Genomic DNA, 25,559 nt, shown 5'->3' with positions numbered 1-25,559 from the left:
ACACAGTAAGCGCTCAGTAAATACCATCGACTGGTGACAGGCGAGGGGAGAAGGCCTCAGTTCAGGTCAGCGGGGGTCCAAGGGCGAGACTGAAAACGTAGGCTTGGCTCGGCAGCTGCTCCCAAGCCAGCCGCCGGGCTTTCCCAAGCAGCTTTATGCAGCCTAGTTGACTTGGTGTTTTGTTTTTTCCACGGCAGCATTTCAATGTTTGTGAATGTGGGTGTGGGAGGCGAGCTGGGGATTTTTGGTCCTTGGCCTTGGCGACTTCCGCCGCCCCCGCCTCCTTGAGAGGATAAGGAAACAAGACCTCCTCGGGCACCTCGGGAGCCATGACGCACACGAACTGTCAAAGGCCCGAGGGGACCCTCGTGGGAATCCACAAGTCAACATCTCCTTGGAAACCCGGAACTCTCCGGGACCTCATCCAAGAGAGTGGCTTCCAGGGAGCACGCCGCCTTTCAGGCCTTCCCACGGGGCCTGGGCCGGTCTTTTGGCCCAGGGTCATCTTGGGGCGGTCGGATGTGGAAACGAGACGGGCCCAGTCCCGGCCGTCGGAAGTTCCGCCTGCCCACGGGCCGAGTCGAATGGGATATCTGATGGGCGTCGGTCAAAGAGAGCCCACTTGCAAATCCAGTAACAAACTTTCATGAGTGTTCGGCCCGCATATTGCTAAAACGCTACCATATCTTCCTACGGTTGAGCGGAAGTATTTTTTTTTAAGGCTCCTCCCTGATCCCGAGGGTGGGTGTCAAGGAGGGCAACTAAGGTCTTAGTCCTCAAGCATCCGATCGGCATTTTGAGAGAGCGCTGGCCTCGGTGGACCATCGTTCTGACCCAGAAATGGCGGCACACAGGGTCTGGTACTTTGCTCTAACATCCGCAGACCCACGGTGCCAGAAAAAACAATTCTACGGAGGTGATAGTCTTCTGGCCTGTATTTTAGGCAGTTTTATGACTACAGGTCACTGGTCCTTTTAGGAGATCATGATGAATTAAATCTCCTTTCCCCTAACACCCTCTGCCCCCAGAGGTGATGACCGAATTGGCTGTATCGAGGTGAATCATTTAAGACACTGAATCAGCTTGCTCCCTCTTATCTATCTTCACTCCTCTCCCGCCAAAATCCAGTCCGCACATTTCTCTAGCACCAATCTTGTCACGGGACCTCGATCTCCTCTATCTCCCTGCCGACCTCTTGCTCTCAAACCCTCCCTCCTACGTGGAACTCCCTCCCCCTTCATATCCGAGAGGTAATCGTTCTCCCCATCTTCAGAGCCCTACTGAAATGATCTGCTCCGGGAAGCCTTCCCTGAGTAACCTCTCGTCTCCTCAACCTACTTTCCTCCCTTCTGCGTCAGTACGCGCTTCATTCCGAACTCCCGTGCACTTATGTAGATATCCTTATCCTCTGTTGCTTCTCCTATTTGTAATTATTTTGAATCTCTCTCTCTGCTTCCGCGTCAAACAGAAACTCCTCACCGTTGGCTTTAAAGCACTCAATCACTTTGCCCCTCCAACCTCTCACCTCACGACTCTTCTAATACAATCCAGTTGGCACATTTTGCTCCTCTAATGCTAACCTCAGTGTACCTCAGTCTCGTGTCTCTCGCACCGGCCTCTCGCCCACATCCTGCCTCTGCCCTGGAATGCCCTCCCTCTTCATGTCCGACAGACAGTTACTCTACCCTGTTTCAAAGCCTTATTGAAAGCACATCTCCTCCAAGGGGCCTTCCCTGACCGAGCCCTCCTTTCTCCTTCTCCCACTCCCTTCTGCGTCTCCCTGACTTGCTCCCTTTATTCATTCCCTGCTATCGGCCCCACAGCACTTACGTGCATATCTGTAATTTATTTGTATTAATGTCTGTCTGCTCCCCCAACCCCGTCTGTAAGCTCACTGTGGGCAGGGAATGTGTCTGTTATATTGTTACATTGTATTCTCCCCAGTGCTTAGTACAGTGCTCTGCACACAGTAAGCGCTCAAAAAGTACAGTTGCGTGACCGACTGTAGACTGTAAGCTTGTCCCTCTGCGCTGTGAGCTCGTTGTGGGCCGGGAATGTCTGCGTGTCGTTATATCGTTCCCTCCCAAACGCATAGTACAGTGCTCTGTGCATAGTAAGGGCTCAAAAAATATGATTTAATGAATGAGTGAATGACTGCCGCACCAGATTGTCATTTATTTGCAAGCAGGAATCGGGTGTCTTCCCTCTAGCGTACTCTCCCAAGCACTTAGTAGAGATGTAGTGCGCACAATAGACGCACCATGTATCCCACTGCTTGACGGCTAGGTTTACCGCCACGTGAAGAACGGGGACGTGCTGTTGCTGAACCGCCAGCCCACCCTGCACAGACCGTCCATCCAAGCCCACCGAGCCCGGATCCTGCCCGGAGAGAAGGTGCTCAGGCTGCACTACGCCAACTGCAAAGCCTACAACGCCGACTTCGACGGCGACGAGATGAACGCCCACTTCCCCCAGAGCGAGCTGGGCCGCGCCGAAGCCAACGTCCTGGCCTGCACGGATGAGCAGTACCTCGTCCCTAAGGTGGGTCTCGCCTGCTTTTGATCCCGGGGTCGGGGGAGCACCTTAGGGGGTGACCGCCGCCCGCTACCCTCCTTTTTCCGCCAGGCTCCTGCCCATCTAAGTCTGAGGAGGGTGCCGGGGAGCGGCACCGAGGAAGTAGGGCTCCATGAGGCAGCCCGACCCTCTAGACTGTAAACTCCTGGGCAGGGAACGTGCCTACCAACTCTATAGGCCTAGAGGATAGAGCACGGGCGAGGGAGGCAGAAGGTCATGGGTTCTAATTCTGACTCCCCCTCTTATCTGCTGGTGACCTCAAGTAAGTCACTTCACTTCTCTGGGCCTCGGTTACCTCATCTGTAAGAAGAAAAATTGGCATCGGGGCTCCCCAGAATTTGGTTTTAATGTTTTTTTAAATATACTAAAAAGCGCCCCAGATTAATTCCAAGAAATAGGACGTAATTTATACGCGAAGAACTCGTCACTGTCGTAGGGAAAGTGGGCTGTGTCTGAGATTGCTTTCTACATGGGCTCGCTTGGTATGTGGTCTGGCTGGCCCTTCCCCTAGGTTACGGATGTTTTGTCCGCTCTGGGATTTTGGACAAGCCTGTAGTGTAATTTGGTCAGGATTGTAAAACGTAACCAGCACAGCGGTGCTGGACCCATTTGCATCGGTGAAAAGTCGATAAAACCTATTTGGGTTTTTTTTTGTTTGTTTTTAAAAAGACAACCGAAGGCACCGAGTTGAGAACGGTTCCTACAGATTCCCCTTCTTGGGAGGGATTGGAGAAATGTAAACAGGCAGAGAAACAGTTCCTCACAGGAATAGTTTCTATTAGTCTGCCCTGAACACCTTTAAAAAACATTGGTGAATAGTTTTTGGGTTTTTTTAATGGTTCAAAATGCTTATTACGTGCCCAGCACGGCAATAATAATACCGATAGTAACCGTGATGGTTTCTGTTAAGGGCTTACCGTGTGTCAAGCCCAGTTGAAAATGCTGGGGTAGATACAAGCTAATCAGGTTGGACACAGTCCGTGTCCCATTTGGGGCTCACGGTCTTAATCCCCATTTTACAGAGGGAAGGAACCGGGTCACGGAGAAGTTGTGACTTCCCCAAGGTCACACAGCAGGCAAGTGGCAGAGCCGGGATTAGAACCCCGGTTCTTCCGACTCCCAGGCCTGTGGTCTATCCACCAGGGCACCCTGCTTCTCTGCTAAGCGCTGGGGTAGATAGCAGCTAATCAGTTCAGACACAGGCCGTGTCCCACCCGGGGTTCCCAGTCTAAATCCCCATTTTATAGATGAGGGAACCGGGGTCCAGGAGAGTGAAGCGACTTGCCCAAGGTCACACAGCAGACAAGTGGTGGAGCCAGGATCAGAAGCCAGGTTCTGCTGATTCCCAGGCCCCTGCGCTATCCCATAAACCACGCTGCCTCTTTTCAGCTATTTTAATTCAGTTAAACCGTTAGCACAAATACCGCCCAGATAACCCTGCTCCTTTTCTAGCCACGCTTTCCCATGGCCGGCTCTGCTGCCTGTCTCTGCCCAGCTGGCCTGATGACTTCAGCCTTTCATTCCCAGCCCTCCCTCAGTTTACCTTCCTCTTCGGTGTTGCTCCTGCTTCTTCTTTGCCCCCTCTCCCTTACCCCTGCTTCTGCCCCTTCTAAGGCCCAGTCTGGAGCTGAGCCAGTCAGAGCAGTTGGCAGGGCTCCAGGTGGGCATCTTCTCTCTCTATACCTGCCAATCAACTGAGCACTTACTGTGTGCAGAGCACTGTACCAGGCGCTTGAAGAGTGGTGTAACAGAGTTGGTAGGCACTTTCCCTGCCCCAGTGACCGTACAGTCTAGAGGAAGACGGTCGGGTTGGACCCGGTCCCTGTCCCACATAGGGCTAACAGTCTTACTCCTCATTTTACAGATGAGGTAGTTGAGGTACAGAGATGAAGAAGATGGTTGTATTTGCTAAGCGCTTACTATGTGCCAAGCACTGTTCTAAGCCCCGGGGAAGATACAAGGTGATCAGGTTGTCTCAGGTGGGGTTCACAGTCTTAATCCCCATTTTACAGATGAGGTCACTGAGGCAAGGAGAAGTTGTGACTTGCCCAAAGTCACACAGCTGACAAGTGGCGGAGCCAGGATTAGAACCCCCGACCTCTCACTCCCAAGCCTGGGCTCTTACCATTAGGCCACACTGCTTCTCTTCCTGCCCATGGTCACACAGCAGACAACTGGCAGAGCCAGGCTTAATAATAATAATAATAATGTTGATATTTGTTAAGCGCCTACTATGTGCAGACCACTGTTCTAAGCGCCAGGGTAGATACAGGGTAATCAGGTTGTCCCACAGTTAATCCCCATTTTACAGATGAGGTAATTGAGGCCTAGAGAAGTGAAGTGATTTGCCCACGGTCACACAGCTGACAAGTGGTAGAGCTGGGATTCGAACCCATGACCTCTGACTCCCGAACTCAGATTAGAATCCAGATCTCCAACTCGCAGGCCCAAGTGCTTTCCACTTGGCCATACTGCTTCACATCATAGTATATGTGCTCATGTGCTCTCTCTCTCTCTCTCTCTCTCTCTCTCTGTCTGTCTGTCTCTTTCTCTCTCTCTCTCTCTCTCTCTCTGCATGTGTATATTAAATACAGGTATGTATATTGTATACCTGCAAATCTGGATTTCTAAATCCACATCTAGGAAAGTACTAGTAGGAAAGGCCTAGTGGAAAACACATGGGACTGGGAGTCAGGAAACCTGAGTTCTAATCCCCGCTCTGCTATTTGAGTGATCTTGGACAAGTCACTTTGCCTCTGTGGGGGTCTCAATTTCCTTGTATGTAAAATGGGGATTTAATATCTGTTCGGTGGGACGGGGATTGTGTTCATCTGTTCATCTGTTCATCTGTTCATTCTGTAGCAGCATCAGTGCTTAGCCCAGTGCTTTACACAGAGTTAGCACTCCGAGAAACAGCGTGGCCTAGAAGATAGAGTACGGGCCTGGGAGTCAGAAGGCCCTGGGTTCTAATCCTTGCTCTGCCACTTTGCTGTGTGACCGTGGACAAGGCACTTTACTTCTCTGGGCCTCACTTCCCTCATCTGTAAATTGGAGATTAAGACTGTGAGCCCCATTTGGAACGTGGACTCTATCCAACCTGACTAGCTTGTGTCTAACTCAGTGCTTAATGCAGTGCCTGGCACAGAGTAAGCGCTCAACGCATGCCATTAAAAAAGTCTATTGCTGTGATCTTTAAAACTATACAGTATCTAACTATATATCTGTAATTTACTTTGTTTTCTTGTATACGAGTTCAAGTCAGTCAATCAGTCATATTTATTGAGCGCTTACTGTGTGCAGAACACTTTCCTTACTCCCAAGGGTTGAGAATAAGACAATAATAATGATTTTTGTTAAGTGTTTACTATGTGCTAGACACCGTACTAAGAGCTTGGGTGGCCACAAGCAAATTGAGTTGGGGACAGTCCCTGTCCCAAGTGGGGCTCACAGTCTCAATCCTCATTTTACAAATGAGGCAACCGAAGCCCAGAAAAGTGAGGTGATTTGTCCAAGGTCACACAGCATTCAAGTAGTGGAGCTGGGATTAGAACCCGTGACCCTCTGACTCCCAGGCCCGGGCTCTATCTGCTACACCATGCTGCTTCCCGAGCGTGAAAATGAACGAGATTGTGTTCGGGTTTTTTCTGTTCTTCATTTTTTTTTTTTTTAAAGAAGTCTTCTCGAAACCACTAACGCATCTTCCCTTCCATGTTTCCCTGTGTTGTGTCACGGTTGCCCAGGATGGCCAACCTCTAGCGGGGTTGATCCAGGACCACATGGTAGCCGGAGCGGGCATGACCACGCGAGGCTGCTTCTTCACCAGGGAGCAGTATATGGAACTGGTGTACCGGGGGCTGACCGACAAGGTGGGACGCGTGAAGACCTTCCCTCCTGCTATCCTGAAGCCGTATCCCCTGTGGACCGGGAAGCAGGTAATCAGAACGGGCTACAGCCTGACTGTAAAAGTTGGTCCCGGGACCCGGAGAGGGACAGAGATTACGTCCAATCCATTCGATCATATTAATTGAGCGCTTACCGTGTGCAAAGCACCATACTGAGCGCTTGGGAGAGCACAGTAGAACAATAGACACATTCCCTGCCCACAACGAGCTGAGGGGGGAGACAGACATTAATATAAATTACTAAATGACAGTTATGTATGTAAGTGCTCTTGGGCTGGGAGGGGGGGATTAATAAAGGGAGCAAATCAGGGTAGCACAGGAGGGAGTGGAAGAAAGGAAAAGAGGGCTTAGTCACGGAAGGCTTCTTGGAGGAGATGTGCCTTCAATAAGGCCTGGAAGCGGGGGAGAGTGATTGTCGGATGAAGAGGGAGGGCATTTCTGGCCAGAGGTAGGATGTGAGAGAGAGTGCGACAGCGAGATAGACGAGATGGAGGTACAGTGAGATGGTTAGCATTAGAAGAGCAAGATGTGTGGTCAGGATTGGCTTCACGGACTCCGTCCTCTCCCGGTTCTCCTCTCACCTCTCTGGCCGGTCATTCTCGGTCTCCTTCGCTGGCGCCTCCTCCCTCTCCCATCCTTTAACTGTCGGAGTTCCTCAAGGGTCAGTTCTCGGCCCTCTTCTGTTCTCCATTTACACTCGCTCCCTCGGTGAACTCATTCGCTCTCACGGCTTCGACTACCATCTCTACGCAGATGACACGCAGATCTACATCTCCGCCCCCGTCCTCTCCCCCTCCCTTCGGGCTCGCATCTCGTCCCGCCTCCGGGACGTCTCCACCTGGATGTAGGCCCGCCACCTAAAACTCAACATGAGCGAGACTGAGCTCCTCATCTTCCCTCCCAAGCCCGGTCCTCTCCCAGACTTCCCTATCACCGTGGATGGCACGACCATCCTTCCCGTCTCTCGGGCCCGCGATCTCGGTGTCATCCTTGACTCGTCTCTCTCGTTCACCCCACGCGTCCTATCCGTTACCGAGACCTGCCGGTTTCACCTCTACGATATCGCCGAGATCCGCCCTTTCCTCTCCGCCCGAATGGCTACCTTACTGCTACGGGCTCTCGTTATATCCCGGCTAGACTACCGCGTCAGCCTTCTCTCTGATCTCCCTTCCTCCTCTCTTGCCCTGCTCAGGTCTATTCTTCACTCCGCTGCCCGGCTCATCTTCCTGCAGAAACGATCTGGGCATGTCACTTCTTGAACACCTCCAGTGGTTGCCTATCGACCTCCGCTCCAAACAAAAACTCCTCACTCTAGGCTTCGAGGCTCTACGTCACCTTGCCCCTTCCTACCTCTCCTCCCTTCTCTCTTTCTACCACCCACCCCGCACGCTCCGCTCCTCCGCCGCCCACCTCCTCGCTGCTCCTCGGTCTCGCCCATCCCGCCGTCGACCCCCGGGCCGCGTCCTCCCGCGGTCCCGGAACGCCCTCCCTCCTCACCTCCGCCAAACTGATTCTCTTCCCCTCTTCAAAACCTTACTTAAAACTCACCTCCTCCGAGAGGCCTTCCCAGACTGAGCTCCTCTTCTCCCTCTACTCCCTCTACCACCCCCCTTCACCTCTCTGCACCTTAACCCTGTTTTCCCCCCATCTTCCTCTGCTCCTCCCCCTCTCCCTTGCCATCCCCTCACCACTGTACTCATCTGCTCGACTGTATATATTTTCATCACCCTATTTATTTTGTAAATGAAATGTACATCGCCTCGATTCTATTTCGTCGCCATCGGTTTTTACGAGATGTTCTTCCCCTCGACTCTATTTATCGCCATCGTTCTCGTCCGTCCGTCTCCCCCGATTAGACCGTGAGCCCGTCAAACGGCAGGGACTGTCTCTATCTGTTGCCGACTTGTTCATTCCAAGCGCTTAGTACAGTGCTCTGCACATAGTAAGCGCTCAATAAATACTATTGAATGAATGATTGTAGTGGGAAAGTAACGAGGTGAGATAGGAAGGGGCAAGGTGATTTAAGTGCTTTAAAGCCATAGTGAGAAGTTTCTGTTTGATGGGAAGGATGGACAACCATGAAGATGGACTGAATGATTTTATAGAACAGTGAACCGGCCAGCAGAGTGAAATATGGGCTGAAGTTAGGAGAGAGAGGAGGCAGGGAGGTCAGCAAGGAGGCTGATAGAGTAATCTCAATTAGATAAGATTGCTTCTCATTACCTACGCACCATTTCAGTGGCAGTAATAATCCGTGGGTTTGCTTGGCGTATTGTAGGGCACGTGCTTGGCACACAGTATTTACTAAGAAACACAATATTATAAGGGAGCCAATTGGATTAAACCGGAGGGATCTCACTCAGTTTGGGGAAAGCATGGTCTTCCCTATAAATTTAGGTTTCGATGCTCTAATTTCATCACCACATTTAACCCGTTGCCCAAGTCTTCCAGTGCAATCCCCGGCTCCTGAACCTTTCTCAACACAGAAAAATGACTTTCCCTTCTTCTTACGATGATTGCATCTTGGTTAGCGTGCCATCTCCTTGAGGACAAGGCCTATCTATAGGACTTTGAAACCCAGTATCGATCAGTGGTATATATTGAGCACTCACTGTGTGCAGAGCATTGTACTAAGCACTTGGGAGAGTACAGTAAAACAGAGTTGGTGGACACGCTCTTTGCACGCAATGAGTTTACGGTCTAGAAGGCTTACGCACCTGGTGGATACCTTTTTAACCCTGCTGATGAGCAGAGTCACGAGCTGGGTGGAGATTGATTTTTCTGGGCAGGGGACGAACTGATTTGTAAGCTGTTGCTCTCTAGGTCCGTTTGTCCTCAGACCAAACCAACATCATTTTCGACAAGGGAATACATTTCAAAACTTCTTTTAGGGTCCGGAGAAATAAGCCGCAAGCTTGCCAGGCAGATTACAACCTCGGGGCAGTTCTCGGAAACACTCTGTTTACTTCTCCTTCCCCAGTGAAAGTCATCCGTCTCTGTCACTGGCAACCATTGCCAAAATAGGTCACTTTAGAGAGATGGAGCGTCTCTTAACATCACTCGTAGACTTCCTGCCTTTCAGATTAGAACCCAAACCCCCAGGAAGCGTCTGCTTCCACTGTGGACTGCTGTGGCTGGCAAGTTTTCGGGGAGGTGTTAGGAAGGCCCGTTCATTCAGCTCCTCGCACCGTGGTAACGAGGGCAGATCGCAAGGTCCTTACGATGGCTCTAGGCATTCGGTGCAGATTTAATGTCGTACCGGATTGCAGCTCCCCCAGGCCGATCTTGGGGCTGGGCAGCTGTTCCCCTTGATTTGCCATCCATGTACCCCTTCCCCCGAAGCCTTGAGGGGTAACAAGAGTGTTTAAGCTCTTAATGTGGACAGAGCACTGGACTGGGCGCCGGGAGAGAATACAGAGGTGGGGACTAGGCCTCGTCCCTATCCTTCTGGGAGCTCACTACGCCAGAGAAGTTGATTCCCCTGGCCTTGCTAACCGATGGCTCTTTCTTCGCTATCTATGATGGCTATTTCTTCCTGACCGATTGCCTCGACTTGCGTCCATCTGTCGCTCGGCATAGTGGATGTGGCGAGAGTGGCTTCCGATCCTGTTGCAGGACTGATCACCGAAAACCGCTTACCATTTAAGTCTCATTTATTGAGCACCCACAAGTCCACGACGCTAGACTGTAAGCTCACCGTGGGCAGGGCCGTGTCTATTATTATAGTTCTCTCCCAAGTGCTTAGTACAGTGCTCTGCACACAGTAAGCTCTGAATAAATACATTAGATCGATGTCTTAATGGGACTGGGGGATTCAGGAAGGAAGAATTTTCCATCCAGTGACACGTGATCCGTTTTCATGGGCCGGGGGTGTGTTTGGGCTGGTTCAGGCAGAGGGTGGTGATGATCCAGCCTGGGCAGGTGAGTCGGGTATCTGAGTGATTTGAATCAAGGCTAGCACAGATCATTAAAAAAAATTTGGGTAGACACAGTCTTGATTTTATGAGTTATTTTCTTCCGTTCCCTGAACTAAACTCAGTTTGGGTAACCAGACCGTGCCGATAAGGTGATGGAATGATCAGTTCAAAGCTAAAAATTATGGCCTCTAGACTATAAGCTGCTTGTGGGCAGGCGTGTTTACCAATTTTATTTTTTAAAATCATATTTCTTAAGCACTTACTGTGTGCCAAGCACTGTACTCAACGGTGGGGTAGTCCATCTCCCACATGGGGCTCACAGTTTTAATCTCCATTTTACAGATGAGGTAACTGAGCCACAGAGAAGTGACGTGCCTTGCCCAAGTTCACACAGCAGATGAGTGGCAGAGCTGGGATTCGAACCCATGGCCCGTGCTCTCCCCACTAGGCCACACTGCTTCTGTTGTCAGTTGAGCACTGGGACCAATGTGAACAATTCCAGATCCTACTGTTAAAATGAGTGTGGATTTGTGGGTGAATGGGTGTGAAAATAGGTTAAAGGAGGGTCTCCTGCGTATGTCCTCCGTGACAGAAAACCCGAATGTCGTTACCGCACCCTCCGACTGTCCGATGAGAGACCCCCGAAACCTGACCGCCGTCTGCTCCTTCACAGATCATCTCTACGTTGCTGATCAACGTAATCCCCGAAAATCACCTCGCGCTGAATTTGTCAGGGAAGGCGAAGATCAACGGGAAGGCCTGGATGAAGGAAAGTCTCCGAGCCACTCCTGGCTTCAACCCCGAGACCATGTGCGAGTCCCAGGTACATTCTCGGGGTTTCTACAGGGTCGCGGGGAGCCTGGGCGGGTTGTCGGTTTTTCTAAGAAGAATTAATAAGAATTACGGTATTTATTAAGTGCTTATTGGGTGCCGGGCACCGTTCTAAACACTGGGGTAGTATATAAGATAATCGGGTTGGACACGGTCCCTGACCCGCGTAGGGCTCCCGGCCTTCATCCCCATTTGACAGATGAGGGAACCGAGGCACAGAGAAAGTGAAACGACTTGCCCAAGGTCACACAGCAGATGAGTGGCGGAGCCGGGATTAGAACCCATGACCTTCTGACTCCCGGGCCCGTGCTCTACCCACTAGGCCACGCTGCTCCTAATGAAAGGAGAGGAAGGAGGAGGGAAGGGGAGCTGGAGAGGAGCTGCTCAGACGTTTGCTACGGGAAGCCGTCAGAAGCCTCTCCAGCAGGCTGTCAGGGGAAGGAAATTCAAAGTCTGGGGCAGGTAGCCCATCCAACTTGGAATCTAACAGAAGTAGCCCGTGCTTCACATCAATACTTGACATTCACACTTCCAATTCCCTCCTCCGTCCCATCAACTGCCCCTGAAGAGGTCTTGAAGTGGGAAGGAAACTTAGAAATGAATATTCCAGGCACCAGCCCACGTACTTCGCTCCTCGACTGCCAACCTCCTCGCTGTACTTTGATGTCATCTCTCTTGCCTCCGACTCCTTGCCCCAGTCCTCTCTCTGGCCTGGAACTCGCTCCCTTTTCCTAAACGACAGACCATCCCTCATCCCCCCCACCAAAGCCGTATTAAAATCACATCTCCTTCAAGAGACCTTCCCTGACTGAGCCCCCATTTCCCCTACTCCCTCTCCCTTCTGCGTCACCTATAGCTTGGATCTGTACCTTATAAATCCTTGATATTCACCGCACCCTCAGCCCCACAGCATTATTAATTTTAATGTCTCTCTCCCCTTCTGGACTGTAAGCTTCTTGTGGGTAAGAAGCGCGTCTGCCAACTCTGTTGTATCGTACTCTCCCGAGCACTTAGTTCGGGTCTCGGCGCAGAGCGAGTGCTTGGTGAATTCCACCGATCGATTGGGAAGGCGACCCAATCCGAGGATAATAATATTGGTATTTGTTAAGCGCTTGCTATGTGCCAAGCAGTGTTCTAAGTGCTGGGGTAGATTAGGGTAATCAGGTTGTCCCATGTGGAGCTCACACTTTTAATCCCCATTCTACGGATGAGGTCACTGAGGCCCAGAGAAGTTAAACGACTTGCCCGAGGTCACTCAGCAGACACGTGGCGGGAGCCGGGATTAGAACCCACGTCTTCTGACTCCCAAGCCCGTGCTCTATCCACTAAGCCACGCTGCTTCTCTTAAGATTAAGCTACAGATTGCAGTGTCGAGCGGGGACGGGTATTTCCATCCAGACAGATCCCAGCCTTCATTTCAACTTCCTCCCCAGTTTTTTTACTCCTTCAAAGCAGGCTGAGCTCGGCAGATTGCCGCTTCTCAGATTTTAGCATCCTTACAGTGTTGTTACAATCCTGACCGGTCACAGTGCCTGACCTTTTACTCCAGAGCGATCTCCCAGCCCTCCAGAAGCAGAAATGCCCCGATCCTTTTGAGAGTGAAGTGGAATAGGTGGAGTCTGCTATTTCTCCTTATTTTACAGAAAAGGAAACGAGTCCAGAGGGAAGGAAGTTGCCCCAGTTCATACTGTGGTTGCTGGAGTTGCCGGGGTTTCTTAAACGCTTACTCCGAGTCCAACACTGGTCCCAGCGCTGGGGTAGATTCAAGATAATAAGGTCAGACGGTAATCAGGGAAACAGTATAGTCTAGTGGATAGAGCACCGTGCCCGGGAGTCAGGACGACCTGGGTTCTAGTCCCAGCTCTGCCGTTTGTCTGCTGTGTGACCTTGGGAATGTCACTGCACTTCTGTGGGCCTCAGTGACCTTATCTGTATAATGGAGAGTAAGACTGGGGGCCCCATGAGAGACATGAACTGTGTCCAACCTGATTACCTTGTATCGACCGCATAACTGATAGCAGTGCCTGGCATGTAGTAAGTGCTTAAGAAATGCTTTAAAAATAAAAAAGAGCAGAACAGAGCACTAAGTGCTCGGGAGGGTACAGTACAACAATAAACAGACACATTCCCTGCCCACAGTGAGCTTACAGTGTAGAGAGGGGGAGACCAGACATTAATATAATTGAATTACAGATGTGTACATAGTACTGTGGGATTGGGAATGGGGAGGAACAAAGGGAGAAAATCAGGATGAAGCAGAAGGGAGTGGGAGAAGAGGGAAACAAAGCTTAGTCAGGGAAGGCTTCCTGGAGGAGCTGTGCCGTCAGTAAGGCTTTGAAGGGGCGGGGAGAGCAATTGTCTGTCAGATTTGAGAAGGGAGGACTTTCCAAGACAGAGGCAGGACGTGGGCGAGGGGTCGGCGGCGAGATAGATGAGATCGAGGCACAGTGAGAAGGTTAGCGTGGAGAAGGCGCTCGGTTGGCTGTGTGGCCTTGGGCAGGTCACTTCACTTCTCTGTGCCTCAGTGACCTCTGTGAAATGGAGCTTAAGGCTGTGAGCCCCAAGCGGGTCAGGTACCGCATCCAACCCGATTGGCTCGTGTCCACCCCAGCGCTTAGTACGGTGCCTGGCTCTTACAAATGCCTACTAATTATTATTATCAGGTGATCATCAGAGAAGGGGAGCTGCTCTGCGGGGTGCTGGATAAAGCTCACTACGGCAGCTCGGCCTACGGCCTGGTTCACTGCTGCTACGAAGTGTACGGGGGCGAAACCAGCGGCAAAGTGCTCACCTGCCTGGCTCGCCTCTTTACCGCCTACTTGCAGCTCTACAAGGGTTTCACCATGGGTGAGTGACACGTCCTTTTCCCCCCAACCGCCCGGGCCTGCTGGTCAACCGGCCCGCAACCCTCCTCCCAGCCCGAGAGTCGCTTTGAAACGACAACCATCGTTTTTCAAATTGTGGTTTTCAAGTACGGAAGATGGGTCGAGCCCTGTGCTAAGCAGCGGACACATCGATGGTATTTATTGACCCGACCCTCCATCCCTCCGTCTTCAAAACCCTTCTGTACTCCAACCTGTACCATGAAGCTTTCCCGAATTCATTTCTCCCTTCTCCCAAGACGCACCCTCCCTACTATCATCTCAGCGCTTTCGCTCTCACTGCCTGCATTTTCATCATTCAGTCGTATTTGAGCGCTCACTGTGCAGCGCATTGAACTAAGTGGGAGGGTAAAATGCAACAATAAACAGACACATTCACATTCCCTGCCCACAACGAGCTTACTGTCTACACACCACTGTACCCCCCCCTACTGTTGGAACCTTTTTTTATGGTATTTCATAAGCACTTACTATGTACCAAGTATTTATGTGCAGATTTGTAGTTTGTTTATTCACATTAATGTCTGTCTCTCCATCTAGAATGTAAGCTCATTGTGGCCAGGGGATATGTCAATTTATTGTTGTACTCTTCCAAGCGCTCTGCACACAGTAAGCGCTCAATAAATATGATTGAATGGATTGGGCAGGTACGAGGTCATCCGGTTGACCTATCCCTCAGTCTTAATCCTCATTTTACAGATGAGGTAACTGTGACTCAGATTAGTGAAGTGACTTGCCCAGAGTCGCACAGCAGACAAGAGGCAGAGCTGGGGTTAGGACCCAGGTCCTCCGTCTCCCAGGCCTCTGCTCGTTGCACCGTTCGTTCATTGTTGTATTTATTGAGCGCTTACTGTGTGCAGAGCACTGTACTGAACGCTTGGAAAGTACAATAAACTAGGTTACGTTGCTTCTAACCTCTGCTGTCAAGAAGTTGTTTAGCAACAGAAACGTTCAGGTCACGTCTCCCCGCTCTTCAAGAAGCTCCGGTGGTTGTCCGGCCACCTCCGCATCAAACGGAACCTCCTCACCATTGGCTTTTAAAGCCCTCCATCAGCTCACCCCACCCTACCTCACCTCACTAATCTCCTTCACCCCACCACTGTACCTCCCGCTACACTCGGCTCCTCTAGCGTCAGCTTCCTCACCGTGCCCTGAGCTCATCCATCTTCCCTTCGACCTGTTCCCCACATCCTCCCCTAGCCTGGAACTCCCTCCCCTTCCGTAGACGCCAGACCACCCCCTTCTTCACCTTCGAAGCATCACTGAGGTCAGATCTTCTCTAAGAGGCCTTCCCCGAATTAACCCTCTTTTTCCTGTCTCCCTCTCCCTCTCTGTCTTCTGTGCCCTTCAATCTGTGACCTCGGGACACTTGATGTTCGCCCCGCCCTGACAGTGCTTTTGTACATATCTTGGAATTATAAATGATAAATCACTTATTCATAAATAAAGCGTAAAAGAAGCAGCGTGGCTTAGTAGGTAGAGCACGGGCCTGGGAGTCAGAAGGACCTGGGCTCCGATCCCGGCTCCGCCACATGTCCGCTGTTTGACATCGGGCAGGTCGCTTCGCTTCTCTGTGCCTCAGTTACCTCATCTGTAAAATGGGGAGAAGAGTGTGAGCCCCATGTGGGACAGGGACTGCGTCCAACCTGATTAACTTGGATCTATCCCTGCGCTTAGAACAGTGCGTGGCACAGAGTAAGTGCTTAACAGGTACCATTATTAGTATTATTGATATTGTATTAATAGCTCTATCCACGTCTAGGTTTGTAGTCCTGTTGTGGGCAGGGAAGGGGCCTGCTAATTCTAAGGTATTGTACTCTCCCAAGCACTTAGTCCAGAGGTCTTCACGTAGTAAGTGCCGAAAAAATACGACCGATCGATCAGTTGCGTTCGTACCTTTGCAGGCGTGGAAGACATTTTGGTCAAACCTCAAGCCGACATCAAGAGACACGCGGTCATTGAAGAGTCGACCCTCTGTGGCCCCAGGGTAAGGTCACGGGGTGGGAAAGGAGGGGCCGAGGAAGAGGGGGAAGAGGGAATTGTGAATTGTTGGGGCCAAAGCCCCTGACCGCCTCATCGGGGCCCTCTTCGACTGAGGCCCGGCAACTGCTCCTTTTCCTCCTCCCAGGCTGTCAGAGCGGCGTTTAACCTGCCGGAAACAGCGTCGCAGGAGGAAGTCCAAGGGCGGTGGCAAGATGCCCATCTCTCCCAAGATCAGCAGTATTTCAACATGGTGGACCTGAAGTTCAAGGAGGAAGTGAACCATTACAGCAATGAGATTAATAAGGTTAGCTCCTTTTATTACCGTGATAGGGAAAGCGGGTGCGTTCGCTTCCCTCCTTTCAGTAGCCGAGAGAGTTTTTTAGGGAGTCCAGGCTCCGCGGATTGGGAAAACTCCAGGTAAGCCTGATGCTGTCGGGTGCGGGATTATTTATAAATAAATAATATTTATTTATATTAATGTCTGTGTCCCCCTCCAGTCAATCAAAGGTATTTATTAAGCGCTTACTGTGTGTAGAGCACTGTACAACAGAATTAATCCGTCAGCTCTTGGGCCGGGAACGTCTCTACCAACTGTTCTGAAGGAGTAAGAACACTGTACGTACTGGGGATCAGTGAATACCATTGACTGATGGGGCGGTGTGGTCTTGTTCAACATTTGGGAGCGCAGTGGAATCTGAAGATGAGGAGTAACTCCCCTCCCCAATCCCCTTCCTCCTTAGTAGTAATCACGATGGTTTTATTAGGCGCTACTCTATGCTAAGCTCCAGGATGGATACATTCAAATCATACCCCATCCCTATCCGACTTGGGGCTCACAGTCCGAGGGCGATCCATGGGAGTCTTTTCCCCTCTCTTCCCACCCCACTGCAAAAAACCTTTCCCGGCCCCCAAGGCTGATCTTAAGGCCAAGGTGGGCCCGTTGGTTATCGTTCAGGCCGAAGAGATGGATCAAGCAGCGTGGCCTAGTGGAGGGAGCACAGTTCTGGCAATCAAAAGACATGGTTTCTAATCCCAGCTCCATCAGTTGCCTGATCTGTGACTTTGGGCAAGTCACTTCACTTCTCTCTGCCCCAGTTACCTAATATGTTTTTTTAAAAAAAAAACCCAACAAAAGACCAGGGATTAACTCCTACTCCCCATCTAGACCAAGAGCCCCGTGCAGGACAGGGATTGCGTCTAAAGTGATAACCTTGTAATAATAAGAGTAACGAGGGTATTCGTTAAGTGCTTACTATGTACCAGGCAGTGTACTGAGTGCTGGGGTGGATACGGGCAAATGAAACTGGATGCATTCCCTGTCCCATGTGGAGCCTGCAGCCTCACTCCCCATTTTAGAGATGAGGTAACTGAGGCACAGAGAAGTGAAGCCACTTGCCCAAGGTCACAGAGCAGACAAGTGGTGGTGCCGGGATTCATCAACCCCGGCACTTAGAATGGTGTTTAACATATAGTAGGCGCTTAACTGATGCCATTTAAAAATAAATGGAGCATTCTTCTTGCCCTTAACTTGGGTGGCAGAGGGGACATCTATGGGGAGAGAGAGCAGTCGAGATCTGTAGAGTCTCACCGTGCTGACCTTCTCACCGTGCCCCGATCTCGCCGCTGACCCCTGGCCCACGTCCTGCCTCTGTCCTGCAACGCCCCCCCCTTCTCATATCCGACAAACAGTGACTCTTCCCCCACCTTCAAAGCCTTATTGAAGCCGCATCTCCTCCAAGAGGCCTTCCCAGACTAAACCCCACTTTTCCTCATCTCCCACTCCCTTCTGCATCTCACTGACTTGTTCTCTTTGCTCTCCCCCCGACCCACCAGCCCCAGAGCACTTGTGAATATATCTGAAACTTTATTTGTATTGTCTGTCTCCCCCGGCCCCCAGACTGTGAGCTCGTTGTTGGCGGGAAACGTCGCTGTTTATTGTTGTATTGTGCTTTCCCAAGTGCTTAGTGCTCTGCTCACAGTAAGTGCTTAATAAAAATGATTGAATGAACGAATGAGGAGTTCTGCATCGGATGAACGACTCGAGCCAGCTGGTCTGAAGACCACACTGTCCTCCCTGGACCCTTCCCTGCCGGCCATGGAAGTTTTCAGGGGTGATCATCCCTTTTAGGGATTACCAGCTGCTTCCTTCTAATTAGGGTTTGCTTCGCGTGCTTGGTTTGTTGGTCTTTTTCCCCTCTCCCTTCTAATTTGTGTCCTAGCGGCATCTTTCGGAAAGGTTGGTGGAGCGGGGCAAAGGGGCTGAAGTTCAAGCCGGTCCATTTCACTCCCAGGCAGCAGATCTGCTAAATGGTTTAGTGGGGAATGAAAATTTTAAGTGGAGGTTAAAGTGGTTTTGGGGGATGCTCTGTGGATTTCGGTCGCCCTCGTTCGTCCCCCCCGCCACGTTGGCACGACTCCCTTGGCGGTGGCGTTCGGTCCCAGGGTTCGCCGGCAATGCGTCACCCTTCCTTCCTCCCTGCCGTCCCCCGCCTCCATCTCCAGCAGGTGTGCCGTGCATTGACCTGCCAGTATTTCTTGTCAGGCATGCATGCCGTTTGGCCTTCACCGGCAGTTCCCAGAAAACAACTTGCAGATGATGGTGCAGTCGGGAGCCAAAGGATCGACTGTGAACACAATGCAGGTAAGAATCGGAGGAGGCCCGTCTTCTCCCCGACTGGTGGGACTCTCCTGAATAGAAAAGAGGGTCGGTCTGAGGTTCCGTGCCTGGATTAGGACCCCGGGGCAGTCAGAGGAGACGGAAGGATTAGAGGCAGCCTGGCTTAGTGGATAGACCCTGGGAGTCGGAAGGACTTGGGTTGTAATCCCAACTCTGCCCCTTGTCTGCTTTGTGACTTTGGGGCGAGTCACTTCGCTTCTGTGGGCCTCGGTTTCCTCATCTGTAAAATGGGGATTAAGACCGTGAGCACCTTGTGGGACAGGAATGGTGTTCCATCTGCCGGTCTCGTATCCACCCCAGGGCTTAGAACTGTGCCCGGCATGTGATACTCACCTAACAAATACCACAATTACAAGGAAACCTAAGTTGGCCCCCGTTAGTCTTGCTAGCTAGTCTCTTCTCCCCCAGCCAAATGGGGCTGAGCAGGGAGAAACAAGAAGGAGGCAGAGTAGGTTAGCGTAATAGGAAGAACGTGAGCTGGGATCTAGCGGTTAGAAAGAGTAGAGTAAAAGGAGCTTTAGCTGATTCCCTAGCTGAAACTCATGAAAGCCTGCATTTGGGTGGATCCAAAGGAATAATAAGGATGAGGTTTCTGATAAAATGGTGCATAACAATATAATAATGTTTTTTGTCAAGCTCTTACTATATGCCAGGCACCGTACTAAGCACTGGGGTGGATGCAAGCAAATAGGGTTGGACACAGTCCCTGTCACACATGGGGCTCATAGTCTCAATCCCCATTTTCCAGATGGAGGAACTGAGGCCCAGAGAAATGAAGTGACTTCCCAAGATCACAGAGCAGACAAGTGGTAAAGCTGGGAATAGAACCCATGACCTTCTGACTCCCAGACCCATGTTTTAGCCACTCTACCATGCTGCCTCTACATTGCAGCAGAGTGAACGCTTCTAATAGAGATGAGATTTTTGACAAAACAGTACACTTCTTAAGAGCACTTAAATGCAATTGGCCAGTGAAGCTGAAGGGTAGAGGGAGCAAAGGAACGATCTAGATACAGTACAGTAAGAAAGGATGATAGAAAATGCAGTTTTGTGGTCCTGGGAGGGTTGTGGTTTTTTTTCCTTTTTCCTTTTTCTCGTCCCAGAATCGTCTCCAATTTTGCCGGATTGACTTTTCTCTCCCCCTAGATCTCCTGCCTGCTGGGTCAGATTGAATTGGAAGGCCGAAGACCTCCACTGATGCCCTCCGGCAAATCGCTGCCGTGTTTCCAGCCCTATGATGTGACCCCCAGATCGGGGGGCTTCGTCACTGGCAGATTTCTCACCGGCATCAAACCACCGGTTTGTCCATCCATGTGTCTCCTCCGCTCCCCCCGCTGCTGTCTTTAGTCACCTCACACGAATAGGACGCCGTGCATCCTTCCTTCATTCGTTCAATCGTATTTATTGAGCGCTTCCTAAGTGCCAAGCACTGTACTAAGCGCTTGGGAGAGTACGCTACAACAAACAGACACATCCCCTGCCCACAACGAGTTCACAGTCTAGAGTGTGACCGTGAATGCAGACCGTGAACACGGACGGCCGAGCCCTAGCAGACGCCATCAGAGGGTCCATAGCTCATTTATGTTACCTTGGGAAATCGGAGGCGAACGGGAGGGACCAACGAAAGCATACGCTCCAAGCGCTCTGCACATAGTAAGTGCTCAATCAGTATTATTGAATGAATGAAAGCAGAGTTTCGGCTCGCGGGGCTACGTCTCGGCAGGTCCCTGTGCCAGGGAGTGAGGGCTCGTGCCATCGGGGCCACCGGTGAGCTCATTGTGGGCAGGGAATGGGTCTGTTGAATTGTACTCTGCCACGTGCTTAGTACGGTGCTCCGCATACAGGAAGCGGTCAATAAATACAATTGAATGAACGAGTGAATGAAAAACAGCCCCCCTGTGGAAAGCGAGAATGGGTTCACGTGATCAACCACACGTGAACCTGCGGGTTCTGGGGACGGAGAGAGGTCATTTCACCTGTGAGCCATAATCAGCCCGTGGATATGGCTTGGTAATGGATCCCCCAGAGAGGCATTTCCCACCCTGGGATTTGTCCGGAGTTGCCTTTGGCCTGTGTTTAGAAGTGTGAGCTCTCTAGACTAATGAATCTCCCTGTGGTTTGTTGTTCTTTGTGTCTGTCTGTCTCTCTCCCCCACAGGAGTTCTTCTTTCACTGCATGGCCGGGAGGGAAGGTCTGGTAGATACAGCTGTCAAAACCAGCCGCTCGGGGTACCTCCAGAGGTAAAAAACTGATTATAATATCCTCCATCGCTTTGTCCTTTTTTTTTTTCTTTTTTTAAATGGTATTTGTTAAGCACTTACTGTGTGCCAGGCACTATACTTAGTGCTGGGGTCGATACAAGATATTCATTTTTTTTCCCTTTATTTTGAAAGGGTATTTAAGTGCTTATTATACGCCAGGCACGGTACTAAGTGCTGCGGTAGTTACAGGTAATTAGAGTTGTGTTTATTTTGGTATGGCATTTCTTAAGTGCGTAGTACTAAATGCTGGGGTAGATACGAGATAATCAGGGTTTTTTTTCGTTGTTGTCGTTGTTATAAATGGTATTTGTTAAGTGCTTACTATGTGCCAGGCACTATACTAAGTGCCAGGGTAGATACAGTATAATCAGGTTGGACACAGTCCATTTCTCACATGGAGCTCACAGTCTCAATCCCCATTTTACAGATGAGGGAACTGAGGCTCAGGGAAGTGAAGTGACTTGCCCGAGGTCACCCAGCAGGCAAGTGACGGAGCGGGGATTAGAACTCAGATCATCTGACTCCCAGGCCCGTGGTCTTTTCAGTGAGCCACGCTGCTTCCCCGTTTGGGTTCTGAGCCTGGCTCTGCTACGTGGCTGTTCTTTCACCTTAGACAAGTCTCTTGACTTCTCTGTGCCTCCATTTCTAGGTCTGACCTGGTTATCTACTATCTACCCCAACGCTCCCAGACTTAATCGCTGTTTTACATTATGTGCTTGTCTGCTGTGTCACCTCGGGCACGTCACTGGCACGCAGCGCTTAACAAGTACTAACTGAAAAAAAAAATCCAAAACCCTGATTAGCTGATACACTGAGGTAACTGTGCCTCAGTCATCTCATCTATAAAACGGGGATTAAGTCTGTGAGCGCCACGTGAGGCATGTACTATGTCCAATCTTATTAGTTTGTACCTATCCCAGTGCTCAGTACTGTGCCTGGCACATAGGAAGTGCTTATCAAGTACCCTTAAACCACCCCCTACCCAAATCCCCACAGTTATTATTTTTCCCATGTGCATTTTAACCCTCGGTGCCCTGACCTCCGTCAGAACCCAGGAGGCCAGGCTCCGTAGCGTCCGATCCACCACTCAGTGGTATTTATTGAGCACTTACTGTGGGCAGAGCACTGTACTAAGCGCCGAGGAGAGTGCCCTACAACGGAGTTGGTAGACACGTCCCCTGCCTCCAGCGAACTCGGGGTGGATCCGTTTCTGCCCTAGGTGTATCATAAAGCATCTAGAAGGACTGGTGGTCCAGTACGACCTTACCGTGCGAGACAGCGATGGCAGCGTGATTCAGTTTCTGTACGGGGAAGACGGGCTGGACATCCCCAAGACACAGTTCCTGCAGTCCAAACAGTTCCCTTTCCTTGCCAACAACTACGAGGTAGAGCCCGGCCGCGTCGCTAGGGTCGGGAAGGGGACGGGGATGGGGCTGGAGGGTTAGGGAAGGGATGGGAGATTTGGGTTCCGGGGTTCTGGCTGCCTTTGTCTGCTTTCACCCGCCTCGGCCCCAGTTATCGATCAGTCAGTGGTATTTCTCGAGCACTTCAAAAATAATGGTACTTGTTAAGGGCTCGCAATGTGCCAAACACTGTTCTGAGCACGGGGGTGGATACAAGTTAATCAGGTTGAACACTGTCCCTGTCCCACAAGGACTAAGATTAAGTCCCTCTTAATCCCCATTTTAGAAGCAGCGTGGCTCAGTGGAAACAGCACGGGCTTTGGAGTCAGAGGTCATGAGTTCAAATCCCAGCTCTGCCACTTGTCAGCTATATGACTGTGGGCAAGTCACTTAACTTTTCTGTGCCTCAGTGACCTCATCTGTAAAATGGGGATTAAGACCGTGAGCCCCAAGTGGGACAACCTGATTCCCCTGTGTCTACCCCAGCGCTTAGAACGGTGCTGTGCGCATAGTAAGCGCTTAACAAATACCATCGTTATTATTATTATTAGATGAAGTAGCCGAGGCCCACAGAAGTTAAGTGAATTGCTCAAGGTCACACAGCAGACCTGCGACAGAGCCGGGATTAGAACCAGCCCCTTCTGGCTCCCAGGCCCGAGCTCTATCCACAAGGCCACGCCTGTGACCCCTCTGGACCCGGGTCCTTTTTGTTGACCGAAAGTCTTGGCTTTTCAGGTGATCAAGAAATCAAAGCACCTGGATGAAGTTTTATCCAAGATGGATCCGCAGCAGGCCCACCAACACTTTCGAGCCCTCCGCAGGTGGCAGAGCAAGCACGTGGCCTCCCCGCCGAGAGAAGGGGCCTTTTTGAACTTTTCCCAGAAAATCCAGGCGGCCGTCAAGGCGCTGAACCTCTCGGGAAGCAGTAAAAATGGGCGCGATCCCACAGCCCAAGAGGTAATGAACGCCCAGATCTGTGGGGTTTCTCAAAGCCAGACGTGGTGCCCGGAAGCAGGGTGGCCTAGCGGATAGAGCCCAGGCCTAGGAGGCAGAAGGGCCTGGGTTCTAATCCTGGATCTGCCCCTTGTCTGCTGTGTGACCCTGGGCAAGTCACTTCATTTCTGGGCCTCAGTTCCCTCATCTGTAAAATGGGGGTGGAGACTGTGAGCGCCATGAGGGACAGGGACTGTGTCCCACCCAGTTAACTTGTATCTACCCCAACACTTAGAACGGGGCCTGGCACATAGCAAACACTTAACAATAATAATTATAATTCGCCTCTCCTCCTCTGCTTCCGTTGCGGGGAGAGGATGGCCGTAAAGGCGAGACGTGCCCCTTCCCAGACGTGCTTCTGGAGAGGGCTGCTGTCGTAAAACTTTCCCTTTTCATGAGGTAGTTTGTCTTCTCTTTAAGTGGCAGTCAGTTTTCCACCCTCTCCCCGCCAGGTGCCCTTTCTAGTGGCTCTTTGATTCCGGGGGACGCAAATAGGGCTTGAAATTTGAGTGACTCCAGGCAGAATTGAGATTGTCGTGGGGGGATCTATTTTGATGCTTCCTTTTTTTTGTTTGTTTCTCTCTTTTGGTATTTGTTAAGCTCTTTCTACATTCCAAGCAGTGTAATAAGCACTGCGGTAGATAGAAGCTATTCAGGATGGACTCCGTCCCCGTCCCACTGGGGGCTCACCGTCGTGATCCCCATTTGACAGATGAGGTGACCGAGGCGCAGAAAAGTTAAGCGACATACCCAAGGTTACACAGCAGACACGTGGTAGAGCCGGGATTAGAACCCAGGTCCTTCTGACGTCCAGGCCCATGCTCTCTCCACTTAGCCACGCTGCTTCACAGACTTCTTCCGTAACCTTCTTGTGGGCAGCAATCACATCCACCAACTCTTCTGTATCCCCAAGCCCCAAGTACCGTGAACTGCACACAGTAGCCCCTCAATAAATACCACTGATAGAATGGATATCCACGGGACCACCTAATAATAATAATTTTGGTATTTGTTAAGCACTTACTAAGTGCCGGGCACTGTACTGAGCACTGGGGTGGACACAAGCAAATCAGGTTGGACACAGTCCCCGTCCCACGTGGGGCCCACAGTCTCAATCCCCATTTTACAGCCGAGGAAACTGAAGCCCAGAGAAGTGAAGTGACTTGCCAAAGGTCACATAGCGGATAAGCGGTGGAGCTGGGATTTAGAACCCTTGACTTTCTGACTCCCAGGCCCGGGCTCTAGGAAACATCCTCGAGGAGGAGTATCGTGGGCACGGGCGGAATTCGATCTGCTCCTTTCATTCGTGCCGGGGGACATTTGAGTGATTTTACCACCGTCTCCCTCTTTCCCTCCCAACCTGGCTGCATCGTTGTAGGGGGGAACCCGTTGGATTTTTTTTTTCGTTTGTTTCCCCTACCAGCTGTAAGTGCTCCTCTTCTTGTCATCTGCTCGTTCTGGCTTTGTTCTCCAACTTTGCTGTCGGCACTCATCGTCCTCGCTGATCTCTCATCCCGTTGCCCTTGACCTGGCAAAGTGGGGCAGTCTGCCGCCCGCGGTCCCGGGCAGCTGCGTACTTGCTTCTGTAGCAGCTGTTGCTAGGCAGAAGTGCTCGGGGTCATGTCTTTTCAGCTATCCCCATCCACGCCCCCTTCTCTGAAGATATCGGTAGGATCCCACTTCTTTCCCCCAAGGTCCTAGAGTGGAGTTAAATCTCCTTTTTGAGGAAACAGGATTTGAAGCCTTGGGGTTTTGGAGGTTTTTTTTGGTTTGTTTTAATGGTATTTGTTAAGCACTTACTATGTGCCTGACACTGTACTATGCCCTCTAGACTGTGATCTCGTTGTAGGCAGGGATTGTGTCTGATGTTATGTTGTACTCTCCCAAACACTTAGTACAGTGCTTTGCATACAGTAAGCACTCAATAAATACAGTTATTAATGATAATTATGCACTGGGGTAGATACAAGCTAATCAGATTGGACACAGTTTATGACCAACATGGGGCACACACTCTTAGTCCCTATTTTACAGATGAGGGAATTGAGGCCCAGAGAAGCTAGGGGACTTGCTTAAGGTCACACAGCAGGCAGATGATGAGGCCAGAATTAGAACCCAGGTCCCCCCGCGTTCCCT

The 25,559-nt window shown here is 51.0% G+C and overlaps 1 protein-coding gene across 1 annotated transcript in view; it reads left to right on the top strand.

The window, feature by feature from the left end:
- POLR1A (RNA polymerase I subunit A) overlaps positions 1-25,559 on the top strand; it is a 67,392-nt gene that overhangs the window by 16,807 nt on the left and 25,026 nt on the right. The window contains exons 13-23 of the mRNA XM_029083473.1: positions 2,287-2,541; positions 6,315-6,506; positions 11,067-11,216; positions 13,888-14,071; positions 16,011-16,093; positions 16,235-16,393; positions 18,632-18,730; positions 19,913-20,065; positions 20,924-21,006; positions 22,247-22,412; positions 23,166-23,387. Coding sequence (XP_028939306.1) covers positions 2,287-2,541; positions 6,315-6,506; positions 11,067-11,216; positions 13,888-14,071; positions 16,011-16,093; positions 16,235-16,393; positions 18,632-18,730; positions 19,913-20,065; positions 20,924-21,006; positions 22,247-22,412; positions 23,166-23,387 — 1,746 coding nt within the window. The remainder of the gene's footprint in view (positions 1-2,286; positions 2,542-6,314; positions 6,507-11,066; positions 11,217-13,887; positions 14,072-16,010; positions 16,094-16,234; positions 16,394-18,631; positions 18,731-19,912; positions 20,066-20,923; positions 21,007-22,246; positions 22,413-23,165; positions 23,388-25,559) is intronic.

This window comes from Ornithorhynchus anatinus, chromosome 18 (genome assembly GCF_004115215.2).
Source record: "Ornithorhynchus anatinus isolate Pmale09 chromosome 18, mOrnAna1.pri.v4, whole genome shotgun sequence".
Classification (NCBI taxonomy): Eukaryota; Metazoa; Chordata; class Mammalia; order Monotremata; family Ornithorhynchidae; genus Ornithorhynchus; species Ornithorhynchus anatinus.
Note: the sequence above shows the minus strand (reverse complement) of the source record. Positions and strands in the feature narration are given on the sequence as shown.